The sequence below is a fragment of the Pteropus alecto genome, unplaced genomic scaffold, assembly GCF_000325575.1.
Source record: "Pteropus alecto unplaced genomic scaffold, ASM32557v1 scaffold95, whole genome shotgun sequence".
Lineage (NCBI taxonomy): Eukaryota > Metazoa > Chordata > Mammalia > Chiroptera > Pteropodidae > Pteropus > Pteropus alecto.
Window position 1 is genome coordinate 21,040,343 of NW_006441071.1, and position 25,841 is coordinate 21,066,183.

A 25,841-nucleotide genomic window follows, 5' to 3' on the forward strand; every position below is an offset into this window, starting at 1 on the left:
GCATTTCTACATTTTATCACAAGTTGGCAAATCAGGCGTATCATTATCAATGTTATTATTAGCTATTAACTATCACAAATTGTTTCAATAAAACCAACCGTGTAAAACCAAAACTTGACAATTGGAGCACTGTAGAACTCATAGACTTTCCTGGTCAATGGAAGGCTTTGGGGACCACTCTTTAAAACAAAGTGCTGATCGTCATCTAGTTTCTCATCAGGACCCCTTTCCATATCACGGTCTTTCTGTAAAATAAACATATAAACATTTATGGGCTTAACTAAAATATTGACTATTTGCAAATATCAAAAAACTCATAATTATATATAATAAATATTAGAAATTACACTAGCCTATTCTCTCCTTGTTTCTGGCCAATCTTCTTGCTACATCATCCTACACACTGGAAACAAAATAATTTTCCTAATAGTCACATCACCTTGATACTCTGGTTATATATGTTCACTGGCTCACCATTACCTACAGAATAAAAAACATATTCCTTCAAAGAACATACAAGAGTCTCCAGGATCTAGCCTCACTCTGCTTTTCCAGTCATACCTGCAAATATTCCCTCCTCGTCTCATGTCCACCGTAACCTGGATTCTAGCAATTTATGATGCTTGGCATAAGCCTTACGTTTTCTCCCTCTGTGCCCTTACGTTTTCTCCCTCTGTGCCTTTAGTCTTTCTTCCCACTAAAATGCTAGTTCCTCTCTCCATATCCTCAAGTCACAGTTCAAACACTGCCTCAGTCGTGAAGCTGACTCTAGTCCCTAATCCTTACCCACTCACCCCCAGTGAGACAAGTCCTCTTTTTCCTCCAGTTTATCCATTCTGCCATCTCACTATAATTTGTTCCTAAGAAAGCTTATGTCATCAAAAGTCATGCTTTCAAGGAGCTAGCAGCTAAACTTTTCATAGCAAAGTTATTTTGCCAGTGGAACTATCAGGCTTAGAAAAAGAAAGAAGGAAGCAGGGGAAGGGAGCAACAGAAAGAAGGAGGGAAGAAAGGGAGAGGAGAGGAACACATACATACCCAAAGAGTCATAATAGTCAAAATATTTAACTGATCTGGCTGAGGTAATTAACCAATTAGAACAAGTGCTCAATCAATCACAACAGATACCAGCCATAAAAACAAATTTATAATTATTTTTCATTAATATTTATCAAATATTTTAAAATATTATAACAAATATCTCATAAGTGCAAAAGCACATCAGACAAGATGCTCTCTAAAGATGCCTCTTTAAATATTAAGTTCCAGAGAAGAGTTTTACTCACAGTAAATGACTTTATAAGCAATGATCCAAGTGAAAATATAAAAAGCAAAACATAACTACAGACAGCAGACTGGAGACTCCTAGTGAAGATGGATTACATGAGAAGTAGCAGAAGTTACCCATGAAAAAGTATACACTTGGGAACTCAAGTAAAACTTTTCAATCACTGAAAATAACAAATATACAAATTTGTGGAGTAGAACAGTGATGATCAATGCAAATTCTAAACCTGCATCATAATTAAAGATTTTCAAGAATATGAGGCATTCTGTATCGTAGCTTTAGAGAAATAGTAAGTCTGTTACTCTGCTATTTAGAAAGCAATATGAAAAGTTAAGCAGCTGTCAATATAATAAAGTCTTTGATTTTGGCTTTGAGTCAGTAATGGGATGTTTTGCTTCATCATATATGGGTGTTAATTAGATCTATCACACATACTATACCTAGTCATACCATAATGTGATTAAGATTGTTAAATAAAATATTAAATAAACTTTATGTGTGTGCACGTTTGTGTGCAGCCAATACCATGAAAACTCAGTTTACTATAACATTGCACCAACCTTATAAGCATTTTCTTTGGTATTGCTGGGGTTCTGGTCACCATTATACCTTGTAAACTGAAAGTCCTGGGATTGGGGAACATGTGACATCTCTGCTTTGCTTTTAAATTCCAATGTCAAAATGGTGGGTGGTAAAAGAATGCTTATGATGATCTTTAAAAGAAAACAAAGCAAAATAAATAGTAGTGGTTACACAAGGCACAAGTACTATTTAAATAACAAAATTAAGATTTTAGTGTATGTAAAATATCAGACCCATCACCAATTTATTTGATATCCTGATACTATACATACATTTTAACTCAACAATTCCAATTCTAGAAGTGTCTCCCTCAGAAATACTCATGAACTCAAGCATGTGTGGATAGAGATGTTCATTGTAGGGTTATTTATAATAGAAAAAAACAGATGTAAACTTAAATGTCCGCCTATAGAGGGATAGCTGGTGTGGGACGACCTAACAGTGGAGTACTATACAACCATTAAAAAGACAAAGGCAATTCTGAATATTATGAAAAAGTATCTAAGTTACATTGTTAAATGAAAAAAGCAAATTATAGAACATTAGAGTGTGATCCCATTTTTGTAAAAAGAAGAAAATTAAAATAGTTATGCATACACATATATGCATTTAAGTTTTTTAAATATGTACATCCATAGTTTCACCTTCCTTGGTTTCAGTTACCAATGGTCAATCATGGTCCAAAAATATTAAATGGAAATTTCCAGAAATAAAAAATGATGTTTTAAATTCTGCGCTATTCTGAGTAACATGATAAAATCTCATAACATCCCGCTCCGTCCCCCTGGGGACATGTATCATCCTTTGTCCAGCACATCTATGCTGTATATGCTACCCACTCATTAGTCACTTAGTAGACATCTCAATTATCAATCAGATCGACTATCTCCATAACCTACTGCTCTTTTTCAAGTAACTCTGATTTTACTTAAAAACAGCCCCAATGCACAAGAGTAGTAACGCTGGTGATTTGGATACGTCAAAGAGAAGCTGTAAAGTGCTTCCTTTAAGTGAAAAGGTAAGTTCAGTGCAATAAGATATTTAGAGAGAGAGAGAGACCATATTCACATAACTTTTATTATAGTATATTGTTATCATTTTTATACTTTGTTATTGTGGCTAATCTCTTACTGTGCCTAGTTAATAAATTAAACTTTATCATCAGTATGTATGTATAGGAAAAAACATGGTATACATAAGGTTCAGTACTAGCCATGGTTTCAGGCACCCACTGGGGGTCTTATCCGCCCCCGTGGATAAGGGGGGACTATTGTATTATGCTGTTATTTACCCCAAGGGGCAGGGCAATGAAAGTATTATTTTTTAATGAGCATGCTGCTTTAATAATTCTTTAAAGCCATTAAGTAGATAGTATCAAATAAACATTAAAATCATATTATAAAATCAAAATATAAAAACATACCAAGTGTCACCTTTTGTTAGATCCTCCTCCCATCCTACACAAATATTTTCTCTGCCAGTAAAACCCAACAAAAGTATAGACCTGGACATCCACGATGTTTTCATTATATTGCTTTCATTCATTAACTTATTTATAGTCTATTCAAGAGTTTTTATCTTCAACTTCTATGGCGCTTTAGGGTAAAGAGTTCAGAAGATTTACTAAATGTTGTGAAACCAATTTGCTGAACACTACCTCTTTCAAGGCTAAAATTAGGCCTTAGTATTCTCAGATTCAGTGAACAAAAATAAGATTAACTCTGACTATATGCCATTCATGATTAAATAACTGGTCATATTCTTGTCAACATTCTTTTTTTTTTTTTTTCATGCCGAAATGGCCTTTTATTTTATTTTAAAGCTTGATCTTCTGTGAAGGTCCTCTGGACTTTCTACAGTTCTGACAGGGATTTCTTAAGTGTTTATTTTCTTTCCAGGTGTAGAACCCAAAATATATGCAGTCTTCCAGGTCTGAAAACATAGTTCCCAGGCACAACAATAATATTACACTAATTCCTAGCCCAGTTCCTGAAAAGGTTCCACATTCTGTTGCCCTTGTCCGTTGCAGCAACTGGTTTGTGAAAAATTATTCAGTAATACCAATATCCCATTTCCAAAAGATAGGTGGGAGCCTACTACCCGAAAAGCATTTAAATGAGTTTTCTCTTCCACATAACCCTATAAGGTCTTCCTCCAGTCTTCATCTACGTGGAACTAGTCTAACCAGGATATCTTACAGTTCTTTGAAGATGTGTTCCCAAAACTCATAAGCCACAGATGAATTAGCATCTGTGCACAAAGAACAGTATAGTTTACTGCAGCTCAGAGATTTTAAGTAGCTAATTACGCCGTCTTTGTCAACTCACTATGTTTTGGGGCAAAACATTTTGTCTTGCTTCACTTAAGTGAAGTTTGTAGATATAAGGTATATAAGGAGCAAAAGGTTATTAAGCTCCTAGTATTAGGGATTTTTAGTAAACTAAACTATGTACGGGACACAGTTATGGGGGAAATTATTTCTCACTTTCAGCTATCTATACCCCATCTCACTCTCTGAACATTTCAAAGGAGTTATTGTTAGACCTTGTGTTGCTATTCACATCTCTGCTTCATGACTTCCAAGGCTAAAATCAAAAACAAATCGAAGAACTTCTAGAAACAATTATTGTTTCTCTGATATTTTTAAAGAAGAACCTATATGGAATAATTTTTTATTGGTTTTCTTCTTATTTCTGAAGTCTCATTAGTAGAATTAAAATGTGCATATATATATTACATATATTACATATATTTATCTTATATTAATATGCATAAATATATTACATATATTTATTTTATATTTTTTATTTCTTTGATTTTAAGGAGAGTCATTTTATTTAGGACACATCATATTTTTTAGAACTCTAGGAAGAATAAAATTAAAATATAAAATATAGTCTTATGTAGTTCTTAATGCTCATGTTGTCTATCCCTTTATTCATTTTCATAATCACATATACTTCTTAAGCTTAACCATAACCTAACCAATAATAAATTAAATAAAATTAGCAATTTCTGTTGTTTTGCTCATTCAGTGAGCAGGTGTTTCAAGCAGCTTTAGGCTTGATGTCAAAGTTAAATGTCTTTAGTAGTTAACTAAATTACTCTTGACAATTCGAGTTGAGAGATGAGGCTAAAGTGTAATAGAATAGAAGTATTTGGAGGCAGCTTTATAAAACTGCCATATATTCTCTGAAACACCTGCTCACTGAATGAGCAAAACAACAGAAATTGCTAATTTTATTTAATTTATTATTGGTTAGTATTTTTAAGCTGAGCAAAATTTCACTAAGATCTAATTGATTTCTGTTATAATTATCGGAGGCAATGAAATTAACTACTAATGAAATCTTGCATATGATTGTATTAGGAGTATCATGTTTGCATATGTTACTACTAAGGAAATCTTGCATAACATCTTCTAACCACCTTCACAAGAGTATTCCTTTCTGATGAACAGAGCTGGCACAATTATCCCCATTAAAAAAAACAAAAAACAAAAAAAACTGTGATAATGGGAGATAAAGTAGTTGTCAGGTCCCACTGGAAAGTTCCCAGCTCATCTGTGAAAATCAAAGATACTAATTGGTTTCCTGAAGATAATCTTCTGGAACCAAAAAAAAAAAAAAATGAACTCAAGAGTACAGACCTTCAGACTAAACTAATATTAAACTCAATAAAGCGAGTGAATATACCTTTAACCAAGAATTTTTCCTCATTTTCAAGCACCCCATCCACATGTCCGTCAGCAACATTTGGGTACAAGTATGCGAAACAAAAGGCCGCAATCCTCCAGACACAGCCAGTTTCAAACAAGTAGAATTGCTCCAGTTCTTGAGTTCATAGGTCAGCAGCTTCATGGCCATTCTCTCATTCTGCTTGAATGCCTTCTCCAGCACATCCAGGGCAAGCTGACCAAACTGTCTGTAATGACACAATGGTGATCAGCAAAAACAAATACAGGTGAGAGCCTCAGAAACACTCAAAAAGATTAGATATGAGAAACAGAAAAGATTAATACAAAAGAGCAAACAGCAACTTAATAACTTCAGTTTGCACAAGCTATTTGAAAGGGGATTGCTGCTCAGGAAATGGATTGTTCTCCCTTTCCTGAAGGAACAGAACTAGAGGGTTTACGCTGTAGTGTGCAGAATTAGTTTACACGAGAAGTGCCTGAGCTATTTATGGGAGGGAGCCAACTCCACACCTCAGATCAGGCGATATATAGCTTGAGTTGGGATTCCCTGATAAAACCTAACAAAGAATTTTTTTGACAGAAAATACTGTTCAAAACAGAGCAGTCATTAAGAAAAATTGTGGAACAATTTTTTTTTTTTTTAAGATTTTACAAAATCAATAGATGACTTTAAGAAACCAGACCTGGAGACATTTTCTGGGATTTTCTGGGAAGTCATTCATTATATCGAAAGAGTAGATGCTGTCATTCTCTGAAACTTTTTAAATTAAAATTCTAAATTAGTTTCTTATTATTAATTCTAGCTTCCCTTCTTTCCTCACTACTATAGTACTTAAATAATCAAAAAAATCAAAAACGCTTCTAACTTTTCCATCTTCCACCATGATGATCTGGTTCTTTAATACATAATACGTTTGTTTTTCTGCCTGAGAGATACTTAAAGTAAACCACAAGTTTCAATTTAACTTAGTATCAAAGAATGTGAGAGTTGGGAGAGACTTTCAAAATCATTAACTGAACATTTTCCAGTGAGGAAACTGAAGTCTTAAAATCTGGTCACTGACTCACCCAGTTAATAAACAGCTGGACTAAGAAGGACTAGAACCCAAGTCTCCCAACCTGAAGGCCACCTCTCTTCCTTTTATTTCACAAAAAATTCCTTAAAATATCTAAAGACTCTTATTCACAGGAAACACATGAAATGCACGGCAACAAGTCTACTCATCTTATAAGTCTAAGGTGAGGGCTATAAAAGTGTCTAACCATTCTAAGAACTGTTGATATTTAGTATGAAGTGAAGAGAGAACTCCTACTTTGAGTAATTTTTCAACTCTTCTGAGGCATCGTCCACCATGTTGCTCTCCTTAGCTTCCCGGGCCATGGCTCGGTAGAGTATACAAGCCATCACTGCCTTAACCGTGGCCTCCTCGCCATGCTGCCAGAAGAACATGGCCATCTTCTGCCTTTTCATTAGCACAGCCCAAACCAGCAGTTCATTGTAAGGGTAAGTAAAGCCAGGAGCCTCGGGGTTATCTGATATATTTGGTTCTTTCAACTTCTTCGATTTATGAAGGACTACAGACTTTTCCTGTTGGAAAATAAAATAGGAATGGGTTTCCAAATACTCAGATACACGCTGTTCTACCTAAAAATATAAATAAAAAATTAAAAATCAGGTACCCTAGAAATATTTTTTAAATCACTGAAAAAAGATAGAACTAACAATAATAGCACTTTATAAACCAGAAAACAAAAAAAAATTGGCCTTTTAAAGTAATCTATTTCTTATTGCATCTAATAGTTCTAGGGTCCCTAAGCTGAGATACTTTAAATTTATTTACCACAACTTAAAACACTGAAACTTTCGAACAGAGCCACTATTATTACAGCTTCCAAGGAAATGGATTGAAATAATATGTTGGATAAACAAAAACTATAAAAAAACTCTAAACTCACCTTACAAATAGATTCATTGTCTTCTCAGAAAAATGTTACTAGTATTGCCCACATGCATCCAAAGAGATTGGTTTTAAGTTTCCCTTATGATTATATTCCTCTAGTGATGGTAATAGTAAAATACTATTCTCTACCTGGTAAACCCACCCTATACAGCTCATTTCAAATGCTACTCTCTAAACTCCCATATTCTTCTAAATCACTGTGTATGCCTCTCTACCTCAATGCTCATCATAGTGCACCATGGTTATTACTTTGGGGAGCGTGAAACCATTTCTCAGTTATCATTATATTTTCCCCAACCCACCTGTATCTCAAATTCAACCAAGCACCCAACATAATGCCTAGCATCCAACATAATGCCTTATTAAATAATAAGATTCAATAATTATTATTTTTAATTAAAAGAGAGTCATAGCAAAAATTGTAATAAGCTTCCTTTATTTCTATAAATAAAAGAAATTTATAATCATTGATGATTATTTATAAATAAAGGGTAATTTCATAAAATACCTTTTTATTCTAGGAGGTATGGAAAGCAAACCTCTTTCAGCCAACATAGGAACCATTAATGAAAACTCGGCAAAAGCATTTAACCCACAAGAAAAGTAGGATTGCGGTAGTAGAAGGAGGAGGAAGTAACAATGTTGCATGTGCACGTGCACGCACGCGCGCACGCACACACACACACACACTATCATTGTCAAAGTGTAATATTAGGCTAAAATTAATTTCAAGAAAGCCTCAAAGGGGAAAAAATAAGATGCAAAAGGACAATCTGAGAAAGAAGTAAAAGAAGAGAAGGAAAAACTCATCCAATTAGCCTTGGGGACAGGGGGATAAGGATTTGGTGTTTGGTTAAGGATTACATTTTTTGTATGCTATCTCATGGACTGCCTTTCTGAGTCACCATCTAGACATGGTGGCAGTAGGAACAAGGAAGATAAGACTGAAGTGCCAGCCCTGGCAATCATTTAGCTCCCAGTGCTCTGTCCTGGGCCTTTGCTCATTATTAGAGGACAGCTGTGTTGTTTTTTATTTGGGCCATTTGTTTATGATGCTTGTAAATGGTTCCTCTGTTTCTACCTCCCTTTCTCCACTTTTAAATGACGAAATGGTCTCAGTCTGCAAGAATAATTTTACTTTTAAGACTAAAAAGAAGTAATGGTACCTTGAACTTGTAAGGCTGGGCAGTTCTAATGAACTGGGAGTGGAGCGTACTTTCTGCAGATTCTTTTCCGCTTGCTGAGGTGCATCTCTTGTGAAGAGAGGACTGGGAAAGGCTTTGAGTAGAGCTGGATGCTCTCTGGCATATGTTTATTTTCAAAATAAAACGAAAAAGAGAAAAGATTATAGCGGTAACAATTACTTTATTTCTAGACAACAATGAAAACCAAATATAATATCATGTCCTATTAAATATCCAATGGGTCTGTCTCTCATCCATGATTAGAAATTAATCATTAATCAGAAATTAATTACTCAGTAACCCAAAAAGAAGCTCTCATGATCTCCTTCTTATTAAACACACTGTTATTTCCAAACATCTTAGAGAACATGCTCTTTTGTTTCCGATTATATATCTGCATTCCTTCTCTATGTGGAAATTCCATTAGAATCAATGGATGTTCTATACCTGGAACAAGCTGCAAGTACGCAATAAAGATACACAGTTCTGATAAGAAAAAGTTCCCATTCACAAACACCTCCAAGGTTAAGGTTAAGTTAGAAAGTTATGGGATTTCTCCACGTGTTCTATAATATCACCACTGGAATTCTAATGGCTAGGCCCAACAACAACATAATTCATTGCTTATCAGCATGAAGCTTTCATCAATGAGAAAGAAAAATAAAAAGAAGCATTCTTAGAGACTGGCATGAAAATTTATGATGCAAACCATAGGCTTTTAACTATTTTAGTTTATGTTTTATGGATATAAATTAGACTTCTTAAAGTCTAATCAAGACTTTTTAAAGATAATACTCGAATTATTATCATTGTAATACAGAATTAATAGAATCATTAGTAATAATCATAATGTCTTATTATTAATAGTTACTCTATACTCTATGAAACCCAGAAATCTGGGTTTTTCAGCTATTATTTAGTTCTTTTGATGAATTTATGGAAGGGGTATTATTATTCCCATATTATAGGTGAAGAAGCTGATACAGAGAGGTTAAGTTTCTCATTCAAGATTACACAGCAACTACTGAGCAAAATGAAGATTCAGTTCCAGATTTCTGACTCCAAACCATGTATTTATAACCGCTATGATCTGATTTACTAGGAAACACATTAAACTCTACTCTTTCACTAGAAAATAATCAGAGAAATGGGTAATTTCTTACTTCTAGAAAGGGCACTAGGGAACTTGCCTAGCCTGCTCTCCACTGGGCTGCGCCAAAGCCATAGTCACTCCTTGTACCTGCCACTGGTAACCTTGCAACAAGGTGTAATTTTTTTTTTTTTAATGAAGGAACTGACACCTCAAGTATATCCCTATGCCTTTGAAATTTCAATAAAGAACATTTTCTATGTAAGATTTGGGTTTTTTTTCATTTTTTCATTTCCTAAAGCCAAGTTGGGCTTTCACTTCATCTACTTCTTTACAAATAAAGGTCACTGTAGCTTGATATTATGGACTTTTCATGTGATCTTACCCCAAACTACCTTTTAAGTCTCATCCCTCACAACCTCCTGGCACTTCTCCAGTGACAAAGGTCTCCTTGACAGTGCATAAACATTCCCTTATGTCCACAAGGCTGTGCCTTTCATTGCTCCTGCTCTTTACTCAACCAAAAATATTCAAAACTCACTTTTCTAACATTTTCATTATCCTCTGAGATCTAGTCTCTTCGGCTTACTAATTTGTAAGGGAAATTTTAAGAAACAAGCAATGTTTTCTCTGCTAATCACCTAAACAGTCTAATTTTACATTCCTAGACTTTCAAAACAATGAGGGAAAATAAACATGTATAATATGTATTTTTAAGTACATTCTGCATGCATCTTCCAATAGAATCCCTACACACTGGTCCCAGGTTTGTCATCTCCAGACTGTGGACTACTGTGAGTTTACAGATCTAGTCCTATCAAGCTTTAGACGTCTGTATTTTCAAAATAAAAGAAAAAACAGGAAAGAATTGTTCATCTTTCATCACATTACTTCTATGCAAATATAGCACATATTAAATAATGTTTTGTATTATGGCCAGTTATTCATAAATCTGTTTCCTCTACAACTGTTCTAAACTCCCGATCTTTATGTTCATCCCAGGCCAGCATGCCAGCACTTAGCACATAGAGCTGATACTCAATAAATGTCAATAAATAGAATATGTGTTTTAGAACCAATCCCATCTGAACTTCCCAAGCCATTTTTTAAAAAGTATCACTCCTAGTTATCCTTAATTTTACTAGGGTAAGTTTCATTTGTGCTACCTTATGTTTTCTGTAGAGGTTGTTGTAGAGGGCTCTGAAATTTTTTCTAGTGTAGCTGCTGCGATACGCTCCACCAATGAGGTACTCTATTACCAATCCAATGTCAATTAGGGTTATGCTGTAGCCTGAGAGAAGGGTGTGCTGGAACAAAAACACATAATAACTTTGTTATTTTTTTCAATCTCTTTCTTCTGCCATGCCATTAGAATATAACCAATCAACTGCAGAGGTACACTCATACTTTTCAATCATCTTCACAAACCAATTGATTAATATGATCAGCTATTGATATAGTCTACTTGTTCAGACAGAAAAGGATACTCAGCCTTAATATGGTTTTAATTGTATAGACATTGATGTCTGCTTATATCTGCTCATTCACTCTTTTTTTTCTCTCATGCATGTACATACTTTAGAACAAAATACATTTAAATATAGTATAACAGATTGTTTTTAATTGGAAATAACATAACTACTACAAAAGAAACAAAATTACTGAAAGATAAATTGAATATATGTGATCCAAAATTAACATTGAGTTAAATCTTCACCCTCTCTTTTTATGAAAATGGCTAGAATGCTTTGCACTGTGTTGATCACATCATACACACAAAAAAGAGCATGGAAGTACTTGAAGGAGAACAAATAGAAATAAGGAACATAGAACAGCAGAACCAAATGAGATACAAAACATGAAGCTGTGCCAAGAAAATGTTATGGTTGGTAGGAGAGCTGAGCAGCAGACATCCAAGTACCTGGATCTTAGTCTAAATAAAAATTATTTTGACCCCTTAAAACCCACTTTACTATCTTTTCAATACTATTGTTTCTGAACTACAATTCACAGGACATTTTTAAAGGCACACAGAGTGCTGAACAAGACCTTGGAAATAAACAGATTATGAAAACATTCACATCCTTTGAATGAGAAATAAGGTGATATTTATGTATGTGTGGATAATTTAATTTCTCTTTTTCGCATTCATAATTTATTTTTTCAAGGAAAACCCAGAATTATGTTCTTATTTGCTGCTAGTTAAGAGCATATTTAACCTATCCATATCTTTTTGTTTTCATTTTATTGTGACAGAATCAGAGTTTAAGGAAATACGTAAGAAAAATTATTTCGATATAGCATAAATTGATGCAAACTAAAAGTACATCAGCATGGACACTTTTGCTTACTACTGATTTGCAAATTAAATGTCTTCTTCCATATTCCTTTCACTCTGGCTCTCCCACTAAGTCAATGTAATCAGAAAGCTCCTCTCCATCAAGATACTACACTTGTAAAAAAACAAGGGAAGAAATTTTAAAATATGCCATGGAGGGATTTTAATCACAGTGACAAATAAAAGGCATACCTAGTTTTCTGCAGATGTTGGATAAAAGTTCTTGGTAATTAAAAGAGAAGGAATTAATGCATAAAAACCTGTTAAAATTGGTAAGTTTTGGTAAGTAATGGGACAGATTATACAGATTATTTTAAGTCTGACTTAACTTGAGGTTTAATGAGAACACAATGAACAAATTATTAGGAAGGGTATAGAGCAGTGGGATTCATCCTGGTTTCCTAGAATAATGCTTAGACTGTGAAAAGAAGTAAAAGCCTCCAAACTATCGCTAACAGTCAAAATGATAATAAGAAAAACAATGGAAATCATGTATTACTCCTCTGATAAAGACAACAGAAATAAGAAGTGTCTTTATTTTCAAAAGGAATTATTATCATCATTGGCAATACTGCTGTATCATGTTGAGCTGAACTTCTGATTAGAAGTTTTTTATGTCTTCGATTCATATTCTATAACAGAAAATAATTATTAACCACTTCTACTTACTGAGTGGATCAAATCTTTAAAAACACAAAGAAAATTATAGGGGAAAAATATGTTAGAGTGGGGTTCGGTGATGAAATTGTCCAGTCACTGGGAAAGAGGGTAGGTGATTCAAATAGAAGATCCAAATCTACATTTTACGAAGCAATATCTTATGATAGCTCCATCACAAAGTTAGGTCAATACACAAAGACATTTGTACACTTTTGTAATTGGGTTACCTGTTTTACATCTTGGACAAGATGATGCAAGAGCATATTAGTAGGTCCTTGTTTCTGTAATAAAGAACAAAAGGAAGAATTTTAATTCGCTTTTAATTATCATGTACTCAAGGAAAAAAAACATTTCAGAATGCATAAATAATTCAGAGTATTGAAAATTTTCTTCAATATTGTTAGCAATGAAGCTTAAGCGAAATTAATTCTAAGGAAGGTGTTTCCCAATAGAAGATGTAAGTAAATTGAAATATTTTTCAAAGAAAGATGTATATAGGTAGGTAGTAATTAACTTTATGTCATAAGAGGCAGAAATAAATTTTAACTAATTCATAACTATTCTTCATCAGTATAAATCACACAATTACAAATTCCATCAACAAATATTTATTGAACACTTACTTATGTTCAATCAAGCTTCTGAGGGAGTCAATGAAGAATATAAGTACTTCCTTTGAAGAGTTTTTACAGTCTAATAGAAGAGAGTGGGTACTTAAATAAATAAAACCAACACATGAAGCTGTATGTGCTCAAAGAGTTGTAAGTAATTTGTACATAGGGACAGATCACTGTGAACTGAATTATTCAAGAAGAAAAGCTAAGAGTCAGTCAAAGGACAAGGAAAGGCATTTCAAAAAGGGTACAGGACTTGAGCAATTGGAATCTTTACAACGAGTAACCAAGTTTAGTTTCAATAAAGGGTTTGCACAGGAAAGTTTCAGGAACAGAATTTTAACTGTGCCCTTAGGTTGAGATGCTTTCAATAACTCAATAATACTAATTTGTTCTTATTCACAATTTTAGCATTAATTATGGTCTTACTACAATACTTTCTTAAGTTAGTTTTTGCATCTACTCTGAAAATTAATAATGAGTGATATAGAAATGACCATAGATAAAATGGAATTGGTAAAAATATTTCTCCTTTGATTGAAAAGTCTTTCTCTCTGTGAGCTATATTTGTACATGAACAGTCAAGAAGATTTGAACACTCAAGCTAAATCTTAAGGTAAACCTTAAAGGAGCTGATCGAGGAAATGATCCAACACTCACTGTGTTATAGAGCTCTTCCAGTCGAGAGATGGTAAGAAAGCGATGGAGATTCACTCCATATTCTATTAAGAGCTTCACAAAATCCACCCGATCCATCACTAAAGCATCTAACATTGCTTGTTCCAGTGATCCAGGCTTCAGGGAGTAGAAATAAATAAGAAATAGAGACAATTAAGAAACTAGAAATAAAGGATTATGTATATTTGAACTCAAAACTATACAGGCACAATAAATATACAAAAATATAATCTTACTTAGAAATGTTCAGGACCTCAGTGAAGAAATAATAAATAATAAAAAGTGAAATTGAAGTTGTTGTAAAGGACATGCTGAATAAATTTATTCTTGAGTGGGAAGATTGACTATTATAAAGATCTCAACGGTTCCCAAATTAATTTACAGGTTTAATGCAATTCAAATAAAAACCCAATGTTTTTTTCCTTTTTGGGGGTGGAAGTAGGTAACTTGGCATGTTTCCATTTAAACTACACCTGACTTCTGGGTATAGTTTAAATGCCAAATTAAACACACTCCTACCTAAAACTCCATTAAAATTATAGTAAAGGGATTTTTTTTTTCTTTAATGAATCCATAAGTATAAGAAGAGTACAACATATTTGAAAGTTGGAAAGCAGATGGTCAAACAGTAATTGATGTAGCAGTCTCCAGAAAGCCAGAAAGTAAAAAAAAAGTCTACAAAAACTGAAACTTGAAAAAGTCAACAACCAAACAATTTATGCCACAGAATTCTGACGACATCAAGATGAAATTAAAGCACACGTGTGGAATTTCTAATGTTGGGACCTTCCAAGTCATCACCCCCTATCTAATTTCCATAACACCAGCAACAAGGCTTTTACCTTCCAGGCAGGGGCTAGATGGGTTCTTTTTCGGTATTGTGACTAATAGCAGAGAAAAGACATGAATATGCTGACATCTCATGTCCCCCAACAAATGGCAGCCAGATCACCGCACTATGAAGCTCAAACCTAAAGGCTCAGAATTTATAATGTGTTTTCTATCCTCTACTCCTAAACAAAAAGTCTAGAACAAACAGACCATAAAACATCAGCTAAGAGGAACCAGACAATGCAGGAAAAGGAAAATTTCAAAACCACTATCATTAATAGCCTCAGAAATAAGTGAAGATATTTGTATTCAGGATGCTATTTAAAAAGGACAATCAAAGAACAAATTTAGAAATTAAGAGTATGCTACCAGAAACGAAAAGGTACCTGCAAGGCAGGAAAATTAAAGTTGAGGAAAACTACCAAAAAAAAAAAAGATATAAAAGATAAGAGGAATAAGCAAAGATTAGAGGAGCAATCCATGGCCTAATATTTAGATAATAGACATTCCAGAAAGAAAACAGAGAAAAGAGGGGAAGAAATTCTCCAGAATGGAAATGTATGATTGTTGATCTGAAAGCATGTGTCCAGCGTAATGAATATGAAGACTCACGACAATATACATCATTGTGATATCTCAGAACACTGGAAAAAGAGAAGGTTTTTTAAACTTCCAGAGGGAGAAAATATGGTCACAAATAAAGAATCGGAAAACAGAAAGATTTTTCCTTCTCAACAGCAATGTTGGGTACTAGAAGCTAAGCATTCAGAATTCTCTAAGAGAATTACTTCCAAACTTGAATTAAAATATATTCAAACACACAAGTCCTCAAAATTTTTATCTCTCATCCTCCATTTCTCAGCAGATTACTGAAGGATGCACACCATCAAAATAAAAAAGTAAACCAAGAAAGAGGAAGATAGGGGATACAGAAAACAAGCACACTAACACAGGACTCCCACAAGACAATGAAGGATGACAGTTCAGCACCAAGAATAGCAAGGCAACCAGTCTAAAGGGCAGGAGTCTTAAAACCGATGAATCACACAAACAACAATATAACTTATTTTTAGAAATATGGAGACCTACAAATGCCAGAACAGTCAAAACAAATGTCAAAAGTGTTTGGCTCTTCGGATTAGCAGAGCAAAGAACTAGTTTTATTAGTAGCCTTTTAGTACCATTTGAAGTTTTAAAATTGTGCATGGATTAGTTTGATCCAAAAATAATAAACCTGTGATATAGCCACAACTGTAATTTTTAAAAATAAAATGTTATTGATAATTATCATTACCATTATAGGTCATCTTCCTTCTGTTTTTCTGTTTTCACTAATTTCTACCTTGAGCACTTATTACATTCTAATGCAAAAAATCAGATGCACTTTAAGTTTTTAATAACGATAAAAAAAAAAAATCCTTCCATTCTTTCCTTGCAACTTCCTTTGTCAGCTTCAATTAGGCTGCAGAGCCAGAGGGAAAAAACTGTTTTCAGGAAGGCAAAGTAGATGAGAGAAATGTTCTAGCAATTGATCCTTGGGTGCCCAACTACAGAGATGCTACCCCCCACACCCCAAACAATCCAATCTATCTATCCTCCAATTTTCTCTTTCCTCCCTAACAAACCAACACACAAAAATTTTTTTGGCATAACCATTTTCATTATACCTTCCAATGCTGTCCATGTATTAAGACGTGTTTCTTGGCAATGTCCATTCTGTCCCAAGCCATTGCCAGATTTAATTGTTCAGATGCTGATAAATTTGTGCCTAAGGTAAAAGAAAGGATCATACAATTTATTTAAAATGTCAACATATAAAACACAAAGTGCCATGGAATGTGAAAAGAGAAATTGAGGAACAGTCATAACCCTATTGAGATACTCACCTTTTTAAAATATATTAGTTTCAGGTGTACAGCATAGTGGTTAGACATTTATGTAATTTACAAAGTGATTCCTCTAATCACTCTAGTACCCACCTGGCACTATACATAGCCATTGCAATATTATTGACTATATTCCCTTTGCTGTATTTCACATCCCATGACTATTTTGTAACTATCAATTTGTGCTTCAAACACCCACCTTTTAACAGAGCTGTTAGGATTGCTAAATCAAGGTCTTGCAACTCCTCAGAATCAGCCTCAAATATGATAATCTAAACAGTTGAAAAACAGAAAGCCATACATTTTGAGAATTAGCAAAGAAATGCTTTCAAGAGTGCCCATAAAATTCACTCTTGAGTTAATGAATTGAGGAAAACAAACTTTATTAATGTCAAAAAACACATAAAGTTAAAAAAAAATTTTTAATTTATAGGAGAGAAAAAGTTTTAAGTAGGGTAATGGAGAATATGTTCATGCAAGGGGGAAAAAAAAAAACCTAAAACTTCCATGTATCCTAGAGGAAACATATATGAAAGAATATTACTACATTAATTTAGCATTCACATGCTGTAATGAAAAACTGTCAATTGCTCATGTAGACAATCATTCCTTCTGTTCCCTTAGCCTTAGAAACTAAAACTTTTGCTTTTTAATGAGAAATGAATCCTCAAAAATTTTTATAAAATAAGTGAGGCAATTACAATGCACCCAATGAGCAAATACAATAGATGGCACAGACTGTCAGCACAGTGTCAAAGTGTCCAGCATATCCTAGCACGTGACTGATTTCTTTTTTAAGACAAAGAAGGATGATATTTATGATTATAAAAGATCTCCTACTGTTAACAAATGTCTCTCAGTCTTTCCAAATGAAGATATATTTTATATAGTAGAGGGAGCTGTCAACAAAAAAGAGCCTAGACCAACAAGAACTAGCCCCAGAAAAGTCACTAACTAATCAGCCTTCGGTAAATATCTTATAGCCTCTGAATCTCAAATTACTCACCCACAAAATTACAGGAACCCTAATCTCTAAGGTCCCATAAAGATAGAAAACCTACTACAATTCACTCATTAGTTCCCTCCACCTAAAAGCCCCTCTATATTCACGCATAAAATCAACCCTCAATTGTACAAAAGCTGAGAATCTAATTCCTGTAATATGCAAACCCTTAGCTGCCTTCTCTAGTTCCCTCCTGAGAATTACATAGTTCATTAATAACTCTCTTGATGACAGGAAGAGGCAAATAAAGGGCAATCTCCTTACCATGTCCTTTTCTTATCTTACCGATTACTGTGGGAAATAAAAAATGTAGTAGACCATGTATAAGATTTCAATTCTAAGCTCAAATTTCAGTTCTACCATTTCATAACTGCATGACTCTGGGTAAACCATTTAAATTCTCAAAAAAAAGAAAGCACAGTGCTAATTATAGACATGGTTGTTAATTTTGTTGTTATTTTAAGTCAACTAAAATCCCAAAGGGTTTTTCACACATGTTTAGCCATGCTTTATTTAGCCCGAACTTATTCAATTGTTTTTTTGTAGTCACGTGCTTAAATATTACCAAAATCTTGAATAATTTGGTCCAGCCTTCAAATTCTGGAAATATCACTATGAATCAAGACATATGTGCATATTTACTCTAATTGTCAACTTCATATCATCCAAGTCATTATTAAAAATTTTGATCAAAGTACTCTAAAACACTAAAACCTTTCCCTGAATCCACATAGTGTCCATAGCCCATAGTTTGTGGACTCAGTTTTCTATTCTAGAGTATATGATATGCTCACATTTCCCACTGCCAGTACATTCCCAACGATCTCCTGCCGGCTTCACTCAGGATGCTGTGATGTATCAGCTAATCCAGCCAACTTGAGGTCATGTAAGACATGGAGCTGTTCCTTTAATCTTTGAAAATATTTACGTGTAATTTTCGCCAGATTTGATCTCTTTTATGTAATACTGCTATACTAAGTGCTTTTTCCCAGGTACAATTGGGAATTTGAAACAGGTGGGTAAAGACCAAGGTACTCAACTAGGGGTCAAGTTCTGTCGAGTTATATATAAAGTTAAAAATAAAAAATTCCATACTTTAAAAAATAGTGAAAATAAATAGTATGATTGTTGAAAATTAGCATTTTTAACTCAGTTAAGTCATCACCTCATCATACTCACAGAATCCCTGTGTACCATACACTCCATTAGAATTTGAAAAAGGTGCTTGGACTGTTTAAGACTAAAGTTGAAAGTGTTCTGAATCATGCAGATGATCTCCTCCTTCACCTGAGCACAAAGGGATCTAGGAGAGAGATAGATGGTCATGACTAACTTGACACAATGCAGAGAAGGAAACAAGCCAGCAACATCAGTATAAAAAAAAAAAACAACTGTCTGCCCTACCTGACTGAGAAGGTTTTTTGAACAGTTTTGCTATGGAAGAAAATGAATGGGAAGCAAAAGAAAACAGCACCAGGGAAGTCTGAATATGAAAGTGAGAATACATCGATCTGTTACAATCTTGGAAAGAATACACTCTGAGGCCAGGCTCTCAAGGTGACAGATTTCCAGGGAGCTATTAAAGACCAGAAATTGTGGGCATTGTATTTGCAAAAGGATCTGAAACCACGAAAGGTTTAAGAACCACTCATTGAGGGTGACTTTAGGAAAGGGACAGGTGTGAAAGGATAAGGAAAGGGGTAAAGGGTAGAAGTAGAGAGCTGAGGGCTGAAATGGGAGAGAAATTGTAAGGAAAGAGTCATCACAGAGCAGTTATAACAAGCAGTGAATGTTTACTAAGTAAATTAGGGTTAATATTTTAGTTGATTATCACTACATTTACTTACATAGTGGAAATATCATGCTTTTGAAATTGGAAGAATCACACTGGATATAGGATGGCTAGAGAAAAACTGCTTTCTTATTTGAAGAGGGGAAAGAACTCAAACTTCAAATAAGCACAACATATCCTATGTAAATGCCAGGATATTGATTGCCCCAATTCCTGCTATTTTTACTAATAGTGAATGAATTTGAAGGCAATCTGTAGCCTACACTGGTTCTTTCACCCAGTGCAGAATTTTGTCAGCTATAAGGGCCAATTACAGAGCAGTTATAACAAGTAGTGAATGTTTACTGATTATCTGGAGCACACAAAAGCAGAGCTTCAAGAACTAAAATAGAGAAATAGTCACCATAATTTTAAAAATTAAGAGTCAACAACTCACCCTCCATCTGTTAAGTGTTTGTGGGTGAAAGCCAAGAGGTCAGCAGCCCTTCCAGTGCCTTCACACACCACCACTGGATGTTTGTCTTTAACAGTCTCCCACACCGAGAGGATGACATTGGGACCTCCTTCCACCACCAGCCCCACCATGGGCACACCTTGTCTTGAGCCTATTTCAGATGACAAACAATACCGAACCATTACAAAGCAACCCCATCTTGGTGAATCAGCCATTTTGATTTCCAGACACACACAAGTGCTTCAATCACCACATATATTCATAACTTGCCTTAGCTCCTCTCTCTTCTTTGACTCAGGCTTGCATAGTTCAAAACCAAGCCAGAAGTTCAGACTTTAAATAAAAGTAGCATAAATATGATGAGAGCATCTTCGAGATTTCTCAGGTTAAAAAAAAAACAGCTAAAAGTTTTTATTAATTTTAAAAAAATAAGTAGTCTTTAAGAAATTTTAACTTTTCATTGTCGAAAGTTTCAAACTTATCTCAAAGAAAACAGAATAATAGTAATGGATCCCAATGTATCCATCATCCATCCAATAATGATCAACCTTTTGCCTATTCAATCAACTTTTATTGGTGGTTATTTCTGAAAATAAGATGGGATGGGTAATCCTCAAAGAAGTTATACATTTCAATTTATTCTATTTTTCACTTTTGAAATTCTTATCAAAACTACATATTTTATTAAAGTAAGGAAGACTGTGGAGTCATTCTTTTTAAAAAGATGATAAGTAAAAAAAAGTTATGGAATTATTGTCATAGCATTATCCTATCTATATTTTTAGAAACATAGACATGAGTATATATAATACATAACAAGAAGACTCTGGAAAGACATACATCAAATTATTAATAGTAGAGAAGTGAAGGAGAATTTGAGGATTTCAGGAGTTTTTTAATTAATTTTTATTTTTCAATTAGAGTTGACAGTCAATGTTATTTGGGGACATTTTGAAAAGGGACTTTGTTTATTCTATAGATATCCTATTTGATTTAACATTAAATCACACATGTATTGATTTATTTAAATCAATATTTTATTTTACTTTTCAAAAGAAAAACTGGCAGGCAATGCCACACTCATGCTGAGGACTTTAATCAGGGCCCTATCTTTTATGGTGCCTTCCTCTTCCCATGCTCCTCCTCGTCACAGCGAGGAGACTACAAGGCCAACATTTGAGGGAAGTCTGTGCCCACTCCCCTACTTATTAGAGTGCTCCCGACCCCCAAATTCCTGCTACCATGGACTGACTGCTTGGGCCTCTGCTCAGATATGTTCTCCCCAAGAACATACTTGCCAAAGCAAAAGGCAGGGGGTACGGGAGAGGTAGATAGAGTCTGGGCATGTAGGCTAGTGTGGCCAGGTGACCACATGCACATGAGGCACCTGGCATGGCAGGAATGGACTGAGCCAAGATCAGGAAGAGAAACAGAGTGAGCTGTATGACAGGGCCAAGGTGCTGGCTCTGCCTCACCCCCGTATTTTGGTTCAGTACTCCTAAAAATCCAAGATTCTAAACTCAAAGGTAAAGGGTAGAACATTATACAGGTTATTAGTTTGACGTAAGGATTTTAAATATTTGGACACGTTGTATGTAGACTTCATGTGGTTCGCTTGCCCTGTACCCCCACCCCTCCAGATGTTAGGGGTGGGCCAGTCAGCAGGCATCTAAATACTTTCTCCAGTCTACTTGATTGCTTTGACATTCTACTTTTTTTTTTTTCCATATACTTCTACCTCATTATTTTCTCCCTATTACTAAAAAGTGAATGTAAAAAACTATAGGGGTTCAGAACAAGTTACCCCAAGGTGTGCCCCTGTGGTATGAGGATTATTTTGAGCTAAGGCAACCAAGAACCCGTGGGCTCAAGAGAAACTTCTGCCCCACCCACCTCACCCCCAATTACCTAGAAGAATTTAAGTTAGGGGCCTTGCTCATAATAAGAGTCATCATGTCAAATAACTTTTGTGACCTATCTATAGGGCAAGACAAACTACTAATTGCTGAACATGTCCTCTTCCTACCATCCTGCAATGACCTTCCTCCCCTCTGAAGCCCCAAAACACCTTACCTCGGCCTTAGCTCGGAATGCCATATATATCACATTTTAACTTTCTGTCTCTGAACCTCTTGTATATGTGGGATCTCTGACTTTCTCATGTATGTGAGGTTCCCATATTTACATATGTAATTAAATGTGGCAACTTGACTTGTTAACTGTCTCAGGTAGATTTAATTATGAGACCAGCCAAAAAAAACACTTGAAAGAGAGGAATTTTTCTTCCTCTCTTTCAAGTCATAGGATTCCTCTACTAAGATAGTCTTATAAAAGCTAAATGAAATAGAGAAAATGATATGTTAAAGCATAAAAGTAACAGAAGAAAATTTAGATGTATATTTCATTAATCATGGAATCATTGAAATGAATTCAGAAAACTTTTAGAAGAGAATCTCTTACATCCTATATTATGTAGCCATTAAAATATGCTAAATTAGGCTTACAATGTGGAAATTCATCCATGTTTGGGGGAAAACTATAAAAGAAGTAGGGCTAATATATGATCCCAGTGTGAATTTTTAAAATGTTGCTGTGTGTCTAGAGAATTTCTGAAAGCATAAATATGAAAAATTTAACAGTGATTAGTTTTTGATAGGAGATTATGGAAAATCATCTCTTCCTTCTCTTATGCACTTTTTTGGCTTTATATAAATGAGAGTATGTAATACTTTTATTATCCTAAAAAAGAAATCAATAAGGATATTTTGTGGGAAAGGGAAAGATAGAATTCAATTTCTGTTATGTACATTTTCCTTTAAGCAATAATTAATTTCCACAAAAACAAACGTATTTATTATTGTTTTCTATAGAAAGGATCTTACTGATGCTACTAATTAAGTTTGTTAAAAAAGAAAAGAATCCCTGAGAAATCTCACTAGAGTGATGCCTCTACTCCTGGCTCCCAGTTAAGCAAGAAGACAATATTACACCTCAAAATTGAAAGCTCCTGGAAGGGCCACTCCAGTAAAGGGAACCCAGCCTACTTCATCAAGACTTAGATTATAAAGGGATACAGAGGAATCGGATCTATCCGCAGAATCTTACAGAACAAACTGACATTGACCACATGTCAATCGACTGAACCCAGGGATTCCTATAGCAACTTTATAAAGTTAAGTGTCTTTTTTTTTTTTGATAAGTACTTTCTCCCAACATCAAGAGTTTGCCAGGGACTCCAAGAAACCCAGCTTAAAAGAAATAAAAGAAATCAACAAACTATTTAAGTATGTTCATTCCATCCAAGTAAATCCCTTTTTGATCACAAATACAAATAGGATAGAAACCCTCCCTGGTGGGCACAGTAGGTATGAAGATTGGCTTTGATGCATAAGAATTGGGGGTTTGCTTTCCTAAAGGCTTTTTTCTTTTGTCTTTCCTTTCTTCATTCCCTCCTTCTCTCCCTCTCTTCTTTTGTTTCTTCATTCTTTCCTTCCTTCATTTCGTGTGTGCGTGTGTGCATGTGTGCATGTGTGCATGTGTGCATGTGTGTGTATATGCGTGTAGGTAGTTTATTTTTTTACTGTTTTTGCTCTTTTCATATCAGTTCCCCATAGAATTGAAAATGTTAACAATTCACTAGCACTGACTCCACATTCTTTCTCCACAAATAGTGAAACTCTCCAAATAAATCCTAAATTTCAAGATCTTTGAAAGTAGGTCTGTCACTTGCTGGTATATGTAAGCTCAGGGTTGTTTTCACTCATCCTCAAATAGAGGATTAGTAGGTAATAAGAAAAACAAAGACTTTGCCTCCTGGGCACACGTAAGAGTGCTGTACAGAACCCCTGAGCAATTTCTATGGCGAGTACAGGTCAATAGCGGCAACAGGAAATTTTAGGTCACTGATATTTCGGCCCCTTAACAGGGCTGCCCCTCAGAGATTTTTCTTCAGAGCCAATCCCTGACTGCCCCCTCCTCTGTGGCTCTCCCTTCCCCTGTCCACTCCCACTCCACAGAGGACCACACACCTGATCTTCTCTCACCTTTCTTGACCTAAAAGAGTTTCCAACCTTCATTCATAATATGCTCTATGTGACACTTCCCAGAGTCCCTTCCTCACCCCCCACTCCAATCAAGAAATGACCCCTGTATCAAAGAAAGATAAAAAGATAGAAAGAAACAGACATTACTGAAGACATACTGTGTACCCAGCACTATTCCAGAAACATCTAACATACTTTATCTCAATACTCACAACATCAGGTAGAAGTAGACAGTTCCTTGCATTTCAGATTAAGAAAACAGTTTGGAATATGTTAACTTGTCCAAGGTCACAGGGAGTAAATGACAGAGATTTGATCTGTCTAACCTCACTACGTTCTGCTGCATCAGGGGATCAAGGCCAAAAACTCAAAGGACGACCAATCAGCCTTTCCTCATCATAAGTCAAAGGCTAAAGAGGACTTGTGCCTTTTGAGGGCCTTCCTGCTTCCTGACCTTCTGCCCCAAAGAGTAGGAATATTTTCTGGAAGATTTAACTCATCAAAGAGGCAGGGGCCTACCTTCTGCTGCCTCAAACAAAAAGTCTCCATTTCTCGAGCAGCACCCAGCCCTCCTCCTCCCCATAAGTATTCCCACCTTTCCACTCAAAGGTGTTCACTGAATCCAGCCCTCCTCTAGCATCTAACTGCTACAGATACTTCCGAAATGGCCACCTCAAAAGTACCACTGTGAGCAAGTCACAACATGGATACTTTCAATGGTTCCTATTTCTAAAAGCCCTGTCTGATTTCAACCCCTTCCTGTCTGGGGCCACCCCATCCACATGTGAAATCTCATTTCCCCTATAAAAGCTCATAGCCTCCCTCTTCTCAGGCCAGTCTCCTTACTGCTCTTTAGCCATTCCCATTCCGGCATTGATACTTCTTTCCTCTCTGCCTCCATCTATCCAACCCTAAGGACTCCTGGAGGCTCTGCTGAAGTCTCCACTCCTCCACAATACCTCCTATCTTTACTGTCCCGCAGAGATTTTTCCTCTCTCTCAACAGTCACCAACAGCACTGTGCCACTTCACACCCTGTTTTCTTCAGGCTGTGGGTTTACACATGTTAATTTAAGGCAGGGGCTACCTTGGACCTTTCCACTGAAATGAAAACAGAGCACCTTGCCCCACAGCAGGCCCCCAACCAGGATGTCGTGGCTGAACCCCCAGGGTACTCACAGCTGTGTATTTTCTGCAGAGACAAGTACTTTTCCAGGTTCCTCCTGAGCTTCATCTCATTTCCGTACTTGCCCACAGTCCCATCATCAGACAGGATGAAGTGGGAATGCATGCTGTTGAGTGTGGCGAGCTTGCTGAGGGGGTTTCCCAGAGTCTGGTAGAGGCACACTACCTACAGGACAGCATGGACAAGGGATGCTCAGAGCTTGAGATCCTTCCTTCAGCTCAACTGCTTCAAAGGCCTATCTCTATGCGCTATAGAGTTCTTGTTGAGGTTAAAAAGCACGACTTACAACCAAGAGCAGTGCTTCTCAAGCTTTGTGTGTTGAAGGGTCAATTTTCTTTTATTTTTCATTTTTTATGGACCAATATGTGATCCTCCTATATATGACTAGTATTCAGTTCTGCTCATGAGACTCAGCGATGCAAGTTCAACACACTCGCACTTTCCATGCTCAGCAAGATAAGTCCGCTGACCAAATGCTTGGATGTCATAGCACTGCCACATTGCTAAAAATGGTTCAAAATATTTTATTTTCAATTTTGGTACTTACCTCGCTTC

General features: G+C 35.5%; 1 protein-coding gene across 1 annotated transcript in view; it reads right to left on the reverse strand.

The window, feature by feature from the left end:
* The window catches only part of TRPM6 (transient receptor potential cation channel subfamily M member 6), a 144,426-nt gene that overhangs the window by 50,878 nt on the left and 67,707 nt on the right, over positions 1–25,841 (reverse strand). The window contains exons 8-20 of the mRNA XM_015594555.2: positions 25,280–25,451; positions 20,041–20,209; positions 18,992–19,115; positions 17,009–17,081; positions 16,591–16,691; positions 14,075–14,209; positions 13,028–13,081; positions 10,969–11,109; positions 8,695–8,829; positions 6,881–7,155; positions 5,566–5,794; positions 1,849–2,001; positions 99–245 (exon numbers count right to left, since the gene is read on the reverse strand). Of these exons, the coding sequence (XP_015450041.1) occupies positions 99–245; positions 1,849–2,001; positions 5,566–5,794; positions 6,881–7,155; positions 8,695–8,829; positions 10,969–11,109; positions 13,028–13,081; positions 14,075–14,209; positions 16,591–16,691; positions 17,009–17,081; positions 18,992–19,115; positions 20,041–20,209; positions 25,280–25,451 (1,908 nt within the window). The remainder of the gene's footprint in view (positions 1–98; positions 246–1,848; positions 2,002–5,565; positions 5,795–6,880; positions 7,156–8,694; positions 8,830–10,968; positions 11,110–13,027; positions 13,082–14,074; positions 14,210–16,590; positions 16,692–17,008; positions 17,082–18,991; positions 19,116–20,040; positions 20,210–25,279; positions 25,452–25,841) is intronic.